General features: G+C 45.9%; 1 protein-coding gene across 1 annotated transcript in view; it reads left to right on the top strand.

Moving 5' to 3' along the window:
• LOC126234996 (uncharacterized) overlaps positions 1 to 13,695 on the top strand; it is a 557,903-nt gene that overhangs the window by 168,268 nt on the left and 375,940 nt on the right. The window contains exon 3 of the mRNA XM_049943733.1: positions 2,938 to 2,994. Coding sequence (XP_049799690.1) covers positions 2,938 to 2,994 — 57 coding nt within the window. The remainder of the gene's footprint in view (positions 1 to 2,937; positions 2,995 to 13,695) is intronic.

The following is a 13,695-nucleotide window of genomic DNA, read 5'->3' on the forward strand; positions in this document are numbered from 1 at the left end:
AGCTCGATAGACTTCCCGCCCACCGACGTGTCCGGAATCCGACGCGCTTTTCAGCCGTTGTTAGGGAAGCCTTCCGTGAGGCGCAGATGTGTCCAGACGACAGGGAGCAGCTGAAAGCGCCGCCCAGCTGCGTAACCGGCGGGAGCCGCCCACGCTGGTCGCGGCACAATTACGGAAGACCGGACTGCCTTGGGCGGCCGCTCCCTGCGGTGTAAACAACGACCGCCTCCTCTCTCCACCTGCCAACACATTGCTTCGATTGAACCTTCTGCTGTCTCCGACAGCACAGCACTGCCCATTTCCACACCAACGTCATGTATCCTGCGCCAGTCACTGTACAGTGCTTGCGGAGGGTACTTCGTACTGGTACTAGCTACGTCGACTCGCGCGAAGGAAATCTTAACTGTGTGTGTGTGTGTGTGTGTGTGTGTGTGTGTGTGTGTGTCCTCACGCTCTCCAATCTGCCTCATAACGCACCATCGTGACACCTGCGCAGGGTCACATAGCTTTCCTCGAATATCGATTTCCTGCAAACGGGTCTTTTCTATAACGACGTCGCTTCTCATTCAACTATCACCAGTTACACTATACCCGCTATATTCGTCTTGTCAGAAACTGTAACTATATTGATATTTAAGTTAATTCTCATTTATCGTCCAGTCTCAATTGCACATTTTTAATTACATTACGACTTTGGATCACTCAGGATCATCTACAGATCTAATTAGTTGCGTCAGTAACACGTCTTGTCTATTCAGAACCACATATCATAGCACTGTGGTCCTGAGTACACAAGACGTATTTCTGACGCAACTGCTGTCAACAGCATCCTGAGACTTCTGCAGCTCCTGATCCGTGGACCAGTCTCCACACATCGACTTTGGAGTACGGTCTGAAGATGGAGCGCCTTTGGACAGACACTGGTCACCAATAAATGTGACTTACGTAACCAAAACTATTTTTCTGATCACTGTTCTCCCAAAATGTTTTCCAAAATACTTGATATAACAGATGGCCTAACAATTCGTCGGCGAGCTGCGACATAATAGCTGAAGAGGGGCAGACAACCGAAAGTAATGGTAATTAGGGGTACGATTTAAGGGACAGGCGCCAGCTGAAACAATGACGGGTGAATGCGTGGCAGCGTGAGTGAGCAAATGGTTCAAATGGCTCTGAGCACTATTGGACTTAACTTCTGAGGTCATCAGTCACTTAGAACTTAGAACTACTTAAACCTAACTAACCTAAGGACATCACACACATCCATGCCCGAGGCAGGATTCGAACCTGCGACCGTAGCGGTCGCGCGGTTCCAGACTGTAGCGCCAAGAACCGCTCGGCCACTCCGGCCGGCGTGAGTGAGCAACCAGTGTTAAAGGCCTCAGAGTTTATTCCTTTTGTCCGGACAATCGGGAGCCGTTGAAAGCGCAATGTAAACCTCAGACGAGGCATGATGCACATTTTAATAGGACGCCGCCCCTACCAATGCACCTTCATCGAATGCATCTCGGTCAGCGGATATAATGTAGCTGTAGGGAACCAGGAACACCTGATCATGTATTTCAACACTGAACAGTACAAACGCGGACCCGACAAACAAATTTCACACATGACGACATCTGCGAATCCATAAGAGACGCAGACATGTGACAAGATCTGAACAGATGCGCTGACACATCACCATGTAGAGCTTTGCAGCTGTCCTCCTCAAGGCGAGTAAACTGCTGGTTTCTGGGGATGGTCTTTCCTATATATCGTCCTATTTCGGTTGTAGCGTGACAACATACGTCAGTGTGTGTGTGTGTGTGTGTGTGTGTGTGTGTGTGTGTTTGGTGCTTATGGGCACTCAACGCAGAGGTCATTAGCGACCTTACACACATTAAAAGAAACGAGTGTGGATAAAATTACTAAAATGTTATCATACATGCTAAGACAACGGGAAAGAACAAAAGATGCTATACAGGAGACTAAAACACAAGTAAAACGACAAAGATGCTAAAATTAGGACACAGGAAAATGTCACTGGCTGATCACTTACGTAAAATAGGGGTGAGCCAGTCACCGTGTTAACACAATAAAATCACCTCCTTAAAATCTTGGAAAAAATATTGGACAGTTCACAAAATTTTAAAATTCTAATCAAAGTCGGTTGAACGCTACCTGAAATACGGGGCAGGGCATACGTCACTTTCCTGAACGTCATTGGGGAGTTCAAAGTCTAGGTATGTGTGGAGGCTATAACGAAAACAGATGCCTCTGCTACTCTAGAAAGTGATAAGCTGGCATTTGCCGATCGGCAGGTTGTACGCTCCTGCAGCAGGCCGTGCTCCAATGACGTTCAGCAAAGACACTTATTTTCTCACGTGCCAGCCGAGACACAACGGTGTGTGGGGGACACCGTCCCCAGAAACCAGCAGTTCCGTCGCCCTGGAGAGGACCGCTGCACAGACGGTTGAAGCGTCTGTTTCCATAGTGATTTTAGTTCCAAAATGACGCGGCCTAATGACCAGAAAGATTTTATTGAAATAGTTAAAAAAAATTTTGCAAATGCTAAGTAGCAGTTGGGTGAGCATCTATGTTTGAATGAGTAAATTCTCTACCAAGCAGTAACGGAATAATCTGACAATACGAGGAAAATGGTAGACTGCTTTCTTGAACTGTTGTTAGAATCGTCTTCGTATATAAGACATTCATTTGCCGAATGACCTAAATACTCTTTGTAAGTGCTCTATTTACTGATGACACGCAGTGTAATTAAATTACTTGTGTAATCTCCAATTCGTATCTGACAAAAATACGTTGTAATCTTAGAAATATATATACCCGCGGGCTTAAAATTCGTTTTCTTTATCATGTAGATACTTTGTTTGTATTCAATAAGGGAATAGTTTGTGTTCTGAATATTTACGCCAATTCTAATTTCGATTTTTGTTTCAGGTCACAGACAACTTCTGCAACTATCACCCTAACACTCGCCAACAGTATCCTGTGCAGGTAGGAACCGATACAATGATCAGTCTTTTTGAGGGCGCTATATTTTTTTCCATAAGCACAGAATATTTGCAAAGAATGTAAGAAACATTGATTGGAAATCATGTCTGGATTTGTAATAGTTAATGTAATAACTGTTTTTATGTTCGACTCGTAGAAATACATCGTGTTCGTATACACTGGAAATACAAAAGGCATGCGATGCAGACTTCATATTTAACGGGACAGGTGTAAGACGAGTCGCATCCAGGCGCAGTACTGACTCAGCAAGTGCGTGGACGACATTCCAGAGACCCTTGAAATGCGCGCTTTCAGCAGCTGCTGCGTAGTCCTGCTCCCTGTCGTTCACTAATCTTTGCGACCAACTGGTTCTCTCTGTGAAACTGACGGGCCATGTCGAATGTTTTTAGCAACGTAAAGACAGTAAGCTCTACAACAATAGGGATATTGCAGTACGGACGTGCGTTCGTTCTTACTCCAGGTGAAGTACCGATAACTCAGACGTCCCACTGAAAACAATGGGAAGCCCCGTGACAAATCATTTGCATGCACGGTGGGACCTATCGCGAATTGTTTTTGGAGCCATAAAATTGCATGTTTAGAGATATTCTCAAATATAGATGAAAACACTTTTTACGTGTGCTTAAGACCTTTGTTGCGTATATTCCCAGTAAAATAAAGATCGTATCCCGTTGCTTGATTTGTTTTAAATTGAAGACCCTTTCAGCGTTAGAAATAATGAAGCGCTAGCAGCAGGACATTGTGGAATATAACTAAATAATAAGCGTTTCTGCTCTGTAAATGTGTTTGTTCATTCCATGCGCCCATCCAGTTTCGGCCTTTAGGTCGTTCTCAGTTACCCAAAGGTCCTAACAGCAAACATAAATAAAAACATTTACAGACCAGGGTCGGAAATGTCTTGATTCAAACATTTCAATGAGGCTTCGGAACCAGGTGTAAAGGATTCTAACTTATGACGTCGCAACCAATAAGTTACATGAAGCGAATACTCTAGGCTAGAACGACATACCTCGGCATTTGATTTATTACTACTGCATTACAATGGCCTCATTAGTCTCCATTTATAGCTGCTCACTAAGTAAATATGTGGACAACATGAAATTTCCCTGTCTTGCATATCTGCTACTGCGACTGTTAGTAAAGTTTGCAGAACCAGTACTGCTATGCTGGTGAGTGTAATTTTCCTGTGCGACCAAGCATGTTCGGTGCTCATTCACAAGCAGCCGTTCCCATGTTAGTCAGAATCTATTGTAGAACGAAAAACCAGTCCAAAGTTGTAAATTTTATTTTCTATTCACTCTATGACTAGTTTCGAGCCGAGACCCACAAGTCAGCGAGTGAATAAAAAGTAAAATTTGCAACTTTGGACTGGTTTCTCGTTCTACTGATCAACAGAAGTTGCTGACCCAAGCTACTCCAGCATGCTTGAATTTCGTAGAATCTATTGTAATAATTTTTATATCTTGCTTCGTATTGTATATGGCCAACGGCCTTGCTGCAGTGGTTCCCGTCAGATCAGCGAAGTTAAGCGCTGTCGGGTTTGCCTAGCACTTGAATGGGTGACCATCCGATCTGCCGAGCGCTGTTTGCAAGCGGGGTGCACTCAGCCCTTGTGACGCAAACTGAGGAGCTACTTGACTGAGAAGTAGCGGCTGCGTCTCGTAAACTGACATACGGCCGGGGGAGCGGTGTGCTGACCACAAGCCCCGCCATATCTGCATCCAGTGACGCCTGTGGTCTGAGGATAACACGGCGGCCGGTCGGTACCGTTGGGCCTTCATGGCCTGTTCGGGCAGAGTTTAGTTTTTGGCTTCGTATATGCAGGGCCCACTCATATTAATGCGATCATCGCCTATGCTAGACGTCATCGCACGGTAATCACCGACAAACGGCAAGTGCCAGCATTAGCAGTGGGCGATATACACTCCTGGAAATTGAAATAAGAACACCGCGAATTCATTGTCCCAGGAAGGGGAAACTTTATTGACACATTCCTGGGGTCAGATACATCACATGATCACACTGACAGAACCACAGGCACATAGACACAGGCAACAGAGCATGCACAATGTCAGCACTAGTACAGTGTATATCCACCTTTCGCAGCAATGCAGGCTGCTATTCTCCCATGGAGACGATCGTAGAGATGCTGGATGTAGTCCTGTGGAACGGCTTGCCATGCCATTTCCACCTGGCGCCTCAGTTGGACCAGCGTTCGTGCTGGACGTGCAGACCGCGTGAGACGACGCTTCATCCAGTCCCAAACATGCTCAATGGGGGACAGATCCGGAGATCTTGCTGGCCAGGGTAGTTGACTTACACCTTCTAAAGCACGTTGGGTGGCACGGGATACATGCGGACGTGCATTGTCCTGTTGGAACAGCAAGTTCCCGTGCCGGTCTAGGAATGGTAGAACGATGGGTTCGATGACGGTTTGGATGTACCGTGCACTATTCAGTGTCCCCTCGACGATCACCAGTGGTGTACGGCCAGTGTAGGAGATCGCTCCCCACACCATGATGCCGGGTGTTGGCCCTGTGTGCCTCGGTCGTATGCAGTCCTGATTGTGGCGCTCACCTGCACGGCGCCAAACACGCATACGACCATCATTGGCACCAAGGCAGAAGCGACTCTCATCGCTGAAGACGACACGTCTCCATTCGTCCCTCCATTCACGCCTGCCGCGACACCACTGGAGGCGGGCTGCACGATGTTGGGGCGTGAGCGGAAGACGGCCTAACGGTGTGCGGGACCGTAGCCCAGCTTCATGGAGACGGTTGCGAATGGTCCTCGCCGATACCCCAGGAGCAACAGTGTCCCTAATTTGCTGGGAAGTGGCGGTGCGGTCCCCTACGGCACTGCGTAGGATCCTACGGTCTTGGCGTGCATCCGTGCGTCGCTGCGGTCCGGTCCCAGGTCGACGGGCACGTGCACCTTCCGCCGACCACTGGCGACAACATCGATGTACTGTGGAGACCTCACGCCCCACGTGTTGAGCAATTCGGCGGTACGTCCACCCGGCCTCCCGCATGCCCACTATACGCCCTCGCTCAAAGTCCGTCAACTGCACATACGGTTCACATCCACGCTGTCGCGGCATGCTACCAGTGTTAAAGACTGCGATGGAGCTCCGTATGCCACGGCAAACTGGCTGACACTGACGGCGGCGGTGCACAAATGCTGCGCAGCTAGCGCCATTCGACGGCCAACACCGCTGTTCCTGGTGTGTCCGCTGTGCCGTGCGTGTGATCATTGCTTGTACAGCCCTCTCGCAGTGTCCGGAGCAAGTATGGTGGGTCTGACACACCGGTGTCAATGTGTTCTTTTTTCCATTTCCAGGAGTGTATAAGTGTGTCGTGCGGACGAGAGTATCAGTACTGTCGTTGTCATAATGTGGAAGCGATTTATCTGACTTCCAAAGGGCATCATCATTGGCTTTCGGCACAAGGACGGAAGCTTTACCGAAACGCGTAAGTTTGTAAACTGTTCGCGTGCCGCTGTGGTTGAAGTGCATGGAAAAGTGGAGCTATCCAAAAGAGGCGCCGAGGCGATTGGGATGCACCATGGGTCATAGACGACAGGGGTGAACGACGCCTGCGGAGATGTGTACGGGGGAACAGACGTGCAACTATTGAGAAATAGACAGGCCAGATAAACCGAAATATAGTATCTCCTCTACAGTGTCTCCTCAACGACCGTTCAGCGAACGTCGTTACTTACGGGCTTCCGCAGCAGACGCGTGGTTGAAGCACCCCTGCTGACTGCTGTTCTTGGACAACGAAAGCTGGAATTTGCACGCCAATACAGTAACTGGACGTCCACTGAGTGGTGACAGGTGGCCTTGCAGTAAAATCAAGTTTTGTGCTTCATCGGGCAATTGGGCACTGGCTGGTACGGCGTTAGACGGCGTTAGACGCAAGGATCCTGCGACAATCGTCGCAAGGGTCCAGGCCGGAGAACGAAGCGTTATGGTCTGGCGAATGTTTTAGTGGCATTCCCTGGGTGATCTCGCCATTCTGGAGGGCACAGTGGATAAACACAAGTATGCGTCTACGCTTGGGGATCATTTCTGCCCCTACATGCAGTCTGTTTTTCCTCGGTAACATGGTATCTGCCACCAGGACACTGCCCACCAGGATTAGTTTACCGCACTCTCGTAGCCACCAGACTCCCCGGATTAAAACCCAGTCGAGAATCTGTGGGACCACTTCTACTAGGCTGTTAGGTTTGGGGAACCTCAACCAAGAAATCTAGCACAGCTGGCCACCGCACTGGAGTCATCATGCACTGTATGACAACGAACGCTGTTACTGCCCCCAATTCTTCTACCATGTGAACGACGACGACGACGGCGACGACCACCACCTCCACCACCACTACCACCATTACTACTACTACTACATTTACTCGCATAGTTGTATGATAAAATTACTGTTGGTAAAATTTATATTACGATTACAATTTGTACTATTATCATTTATTACATAGTTGATGCATGTTATTTCTAAGACCCAATATATTGATGGACAAAGAATTTTACCATCTTGGTATTATTTTTCCCAAGACGCCTTACGTTCGCGATAACACACACTGATTTATAATTGTTCCGTTGGTCAATGCGTCTCCTACCAGACAGTGTATAGCATCAAGTTAGCTTCATGTTTCACATGCCGTCGAATCATCAACTGATTTCCTATCTTTGAGGTTCAGTAGGATAAAGTGTGTGAGTTATTGACCATTTATCTTGGTTATAATGTTACTGGTCCACTGGGCGTGAAGTTATAGAAATTCTTTGTCGTGGAAATGTTCCTTCCAGAGCCCTTCCAGTGCTTTCAGGCAGCAAAGATTTCCATAAGACGTGACCCCGTCCGTCCAGTTCGCTCCAAGAAGGTAGATTAAGGTTTAAAGTTCCTTCAACGAGCGGTCGTTCTCAACGGAAACATTCCTGAATTTATCTAGAGCAGTTTAGGGAAATCACATAAATTTAAAATATAATGACACGATTGGTATTCGAATTACCGTTAACCCGAATGTAGTCCAGTGAAGGGCGTGCACAACGAGGATCAAGGCAGGGCAGATGCCTCCCTGCCCCCACTCTCCCAAGGTAAAAAAGTTTTGGGAACTGAAAACGCATCATGCTTCATCAGACAGACAGATTGTGAGTTGATGAGCATTTCGCTCTCATTTAAATATATGGCCGAAAGAGTCAGCCTACAGGGATTGTCGAACTAACCCTGTCGTTCAGGACAGGATGCCATAAAGGGCGCAGATTCATCAGGAGATGGGGAAACACAGGCGTCTACTGTCTATTGAGGCCTAAGCGCTGTAGTGTGCAGGTGAGACAGACGAGAACCTACGTCGTAGGGAAATCCAGTAGAGGCTTTTGTGGCCAAGGAGACGAAGCAGTGTTAAATATGGCGGACTTAAGATCGGCCATAAAGGGAAACATAAATGAAAACTATTTAGTTCTGTAGTAATTTTAATCAGCCATCCTCCATAAATTTTCATGGTGATCCCAATAAAACTTGAATATTTATCATATCTATAATAGTTTAGGATTTACTGTTAAAATAAAATTTACAAGTTTTGTAACAAAGACCTGAATGCTAAAATCTGAACGCTTTGGTCGATCTTAACGATCGACATTTCATATAGAAGCGCATCATTAAAATGGCAAATGTTGTAAATATGAACACTGTAATTTTATTTGTTTAAAAGATATAGTAAATTTAAATAATCAGTATTTATAGTTAATCATCAGATCATCATTTCCTCCACACAAAACACTTTGAACGATGACAGCATGACACCTTATTGAATCATTAGGTAACCGAATATTTGTTGTAAAGTTTAGTGCATAATAGTTATTTTTGTTCTTAATTTATTTATAAGAAAGCACATTGGTGCAAGGCTACGGGCCGTTGCATTCAAAGCTAAGAAGGAAAGTGTATTGGTATTATGTAAACGAATTTAACAATGAATATTATTGTTACTTTATTTTGAACGTGAAAGTGGTAAAGCTTTGATTATTTAAATATGTTATAATGTAAAATGGTAAAAGCTGTAGCCAATCAGGTGGACGTCTTCAGGAAAGGGAACTGCCCTAGTCAGTTGAGCGAGGATATTCGGTGCGCCGGAAACGCGGCCGGGGACGGGCAGAGGGCAGTACTGGTGCAGACGCCAAAACGGACAGTTCGGGTTGAGACACCAAAGTGAACAGTTCGGCTTGAGACGCGAAAGCGGACAGTCGGTCTTTAGGCAGCTAGGAAGTGAAACGACTTACAAAATTTCGCGATTTGTGGTATCGCGTGACTTAGTCTCTGAGCGGTGAGAGGCGCATTGGTGTGTACTCTAACTTTTCGCATAGTTAACGAGGTGGAGTATAGAACTTGGAACTCGCGATGAGATTGTGAATGATTGAACTGTGTCAAATGGATATGCGCTCGAGTGTAACAGTAACTCTAAATACGACCACTTTCGCTATTAGTGTGCTTTCTGAATAAACATTATTCTATCAAAATCGCAACTGTGTGGCCTACATCATTTATGGGTCGTTAATTTAGTTCTCGATATTCTTATTGCTGTTACTATATGTTATATTAACTTTGTATTTTGCAAAATTGCCATCAGCTAGACAATTTAACCAAATGGTCACAAGGGTCTAATTTAGGGCGTGTAATGCGACGCGTGCGTTTCAACCCTAGACGAGTTTGACCCAAGGCATTTCGACGAAGAGGAACCGCATGTGAGCCCGAATATCTTTGGGATGTTAGCTCGCAAGATGAATCAGTTTAGTGTCAGTTGGAAGAAACCTAGAGGGCGTAAGGGACGTAGTGACCAGAAGCAAGTCTACCCATATACATTTGTCGTGAAATCTCGAAACTGTTTGCTCATTCACAGTGAGAATAACACAAGTCGCTGTATCTATCTATAGGACAATGTCGCTGTCGGACGATCGTAGGGAAATTAAGAAAAACTTGGGTAAGATTTCCCCTTGATGTAATGAATTGCAGCTTGACTGGATGAAGCTGAATGCAGACAATGTCGATGACAAAAACACATAACCTGACAGTACCCGATTGCAGTATTACTGATGACTATCTGCAGGCAATCGCATCGTTTAAGTGTTTAGGTGTTATACCAAGACGCGATATCGGATGAGAGGAGAACATAGGAGCGAATGAAAGGCTTGGGTTTGTTGGAAGGGTTCTGGGAAAGTGCGGTGCATCTGTAACGGAAATCACGTACAAATGCTAGTACAGTCAGTTCGATTGTTCAAGCGTCTGGAGTTCTTCTCAAGGACAATACAACTCGAACGAATTCAGAAAAGCGGTGCTGGGGTGGTGACAGGTTGGTGTGATCCGTGGTGAAACGTGACACAGACGACATAGGTCTCGCGAAAGTCCCGTCGGGTAGAATTAGAGAAACAGTTTTGGAAGATGACTGTGCCACCATCGAACGTCTGGCATAGGGATCACGGGAAAGGGGTAACAGAGATTAGGGTGTATACAGAGCTATATGGATATTATATTCCTCGGTGAATACGAGAATGGGATAGGAAACAATATCGGTGATATTACTGAGCGAGGTGGCACAGTGGTTAACACACTGGACCTACATACGGGAGGACAACGATTCAAACCCGCGTCCGGCCACTAGTACTCCGTTGTAATGACCTTTTTGTCACGTCCATGGCAAACAAATCCACCACAGTTGTAAAATACTTTACTGACCGAAGTCATGCGCGACAAAAGTCGCTATGCACTACCACGGTTTCGGCACCATAGTCCCTTCATCGGATGTACCTGAAATCTAGCAGTAGTAAGACGTCATGTCCACGTTCTAACAACTAATAGGCAACATCTACTTTAGATGGATTTGACGGTTGACCTGCGGTAGATGTTTGCCTGTTAGTTGTTAGCACATGGTTCAAATGGCTCTGAGCACTATGTGACTTAACAGCTGAGGTCATCAGTCCCCTAGAACTTAGAACTACTTAAACCTAACTAACCTAAGGACATCACAAACATCCATGCCCGAGGCAGGATTCGAACCTGCGACCGTAGTGGTCGCGCGGTTCCAGGCTGAAGCGCCTAGAACCGCTCGGCCACTCCGGCCGGCTGTTAGGACATGGACATGACGTCTTACTAGTGCTAGATTTCAGGTTCACCTGAGGATGGGGCTAAAACCCCGAAACCGTGGTAGTGTATAGCGACTTAAGTAGTGCAAGACTTCGGTCAATAAAGTATTTTCCAACTTTGGCGGAGTCGTTTACCAAAGAACATGTTGCAGAACAGTTGCGAATGTCCCACAAATAAACATTTAGACTTCGTTGTGGACGTTGTTATCTCTCCCCCTCCTTCCTTCTTCCATCTGTTGTCCACATTAAACAATGTCCAGTCCAAGTAATTAATAAGCAAAGCCTTTTATGAAAATTTGGGAGCAGCGAAGATTGCAACAAACTTTCAAGTTTACTTAGGTTGTCATGCTGAGATGACTCCAGTTATTCTTGTCTAGGGGTGTGATTCTTCAAGCTGAAAACCTCACGTCAGGTACTCACGGTTGGTTTGAACTAAATAAATTTGAAGATTGTTGTTGCAGCATTTTCTACGAAAATGTACTTTCCAGTGATTTTCTCGTATTTTAGTATATCGTACAATATTTTGATTTTTGACATTAACATAGCCGAAATTACATTATCCGCACCTATTATACAAAAATATGTGCGGTCACATCAGAGGCAAGTTTACGACTCTCACACTGTGCGGAAATAACCCTATTCCAATGTGTTTAAAATTTTTCTTACATTATTAATTTCGGTTATTATTTCATAAATGAATCCAGAAATAAACATAGTAAACACTATAGGATTGCATAACTGATAATAGTAGTTTTAAGTGTGCCAATAATTCGTAAATTAAAATGTTTCTAAAACTATAATTTTAACTGTACATTCAGAGCTAGTGCTTATCGATTGTAACATCGAAAGTATAATATTTTAGAAAGTAATTTCTTTTCATAAATTTTAGCTTGAAATATAACATACTGTGTATAAAATTATGTGAAAGTTTTCAGAAAAGCAACTGAGATAATACTGACCTGTCCAAAATTCGAAAAATAATGCTAGAGGAGGATGGCCCGTTACAACGCGACGTTAAACACTAACGTACTGTTCCTTCTCCCCTCGCTGATATTGACACGAAGCAACCCTCGCCGTGCACTGTGCAGTGGCTTGCTGAGTAGACGCAGAGCGTGGTACGAACTGGGCTCGGGGAATGAAATGTGGAGGTGGGAGGTAATGAAAATGTTGGAAGCTAAAATGATTTTATTTATCACGGATCTGCCCGAGTGCGCGCCAGCCGCCAGCTCCTCGCCGGCTTGCTACCTGCTGTGCTGTGACGGGGCGAGTGTCGGCGACCTCGCCAGGCCGGGCACGGCACGGCCCATCCCATTCGCGGCGCATTCCTCCGCGGCCGGCGTTGCGACGCCTCACCGCTCGCGAAACGCAGCCCCGTCTGTCTACACCCGGCCTCAACACTTTCGAGATACACTACTGGCCATTAAAATGGCTACACCAAGAAGAAATGCAGATGATAAACGGGTATTCATTGGACAAATATACAGGGCTGTTACAAATGATTGAAGCGATTTCATAAATTCACTGTAGCTCCATTCATTGACATATGGTCACGACACAAATACGTAGAAAAACTCATAAAGGTTTCTGCCGCCAGAGCGCTCGAGAGCGCAGTGAGACAAAATGGCGACAGGAGCCGAGAAAGCATATGTCGTGCTTTTAATGCACTCACATCAGTCAGTCATAACAGTGCAATGACACTTCAGGACGAAGTTCAACGAAGATCCACCAACTGCTAACTCCATTCGGCGATGGTATGCGCAGTTTAAAGCTTCTGGATGCCTCTGTAAGGGGAAATCAACGGGTCGGCCTGCAGTGAGCGAAGAAACGGTTGAACGCGTGCGGGCAAGTTTCACACGTAGCCCGCGGAAGTCGACGAATAAAGCAAGCAGGGAGCTAAATGTACCACAGTCGACGGTTTGGAAAATCTTACGGAAAAGGCTAAAGCAGAAGCCTTACCGTTTACAATTGCTACAAGCCCTGACACCCGGTGACAAAGTCAAACGCTTTGAATTTTCGGCGCGGTTGCAACAGCTCATGGAAGAGGATGCGTTCAGTGCGAAACTTGTTTTCAGTGATGAAGCAACATTTTTTCTTAATGATGAAGTGAACAGACACAATGTGCGAATCTGGGCGGTAGAGAATCCTCACGCATTCGTGCAGCAAATTCGCAATTCACCAAAAGTTTACGTGTTTTGTGCAATCTCACGGTTTAAAGTTTACGGCCCCTTTTTCTTCTGCGAAAAAAACGTTACAGGACACGTGTATCTGGACATGCTGGGAAATTGGCTCATGCCACAACTGGAGACCGACAGCGCCGACTTCATCTTTCAACAGGATGGTGCTCCACCGCACTTCCATCATGATGTTCGGCATTTCTTAAACAGGAGATTGGAAAACCGATGGATCGGTCGTGGTGGAGATCATGATCAGCAACTCATGTCATGGCCTCCACGCTCTCCCGACTTAACCCCATGCGATTTCTTTCTGTGGGGTTATGTGAAAGATTCAGTGATTAAACCTCCTCTACCAAGAAACGTGCCAGA

The sequence above is a fragment of the Schistocerca nitens genome, chromosome 2 (assembly GCF_023898315.1).
Source record: "Schistocerca nitens isolate TAMUIC-IGC-003100 chromosome 2, iqSchNite1.1, whole genome shotgun sequence".
Taxonomy (NCBI): Eukaryota; Metazoa; Arthropoda; class Insecta; order Orthoptera; family Acrididae; genus Schistocerca; species Schistocerca nitens.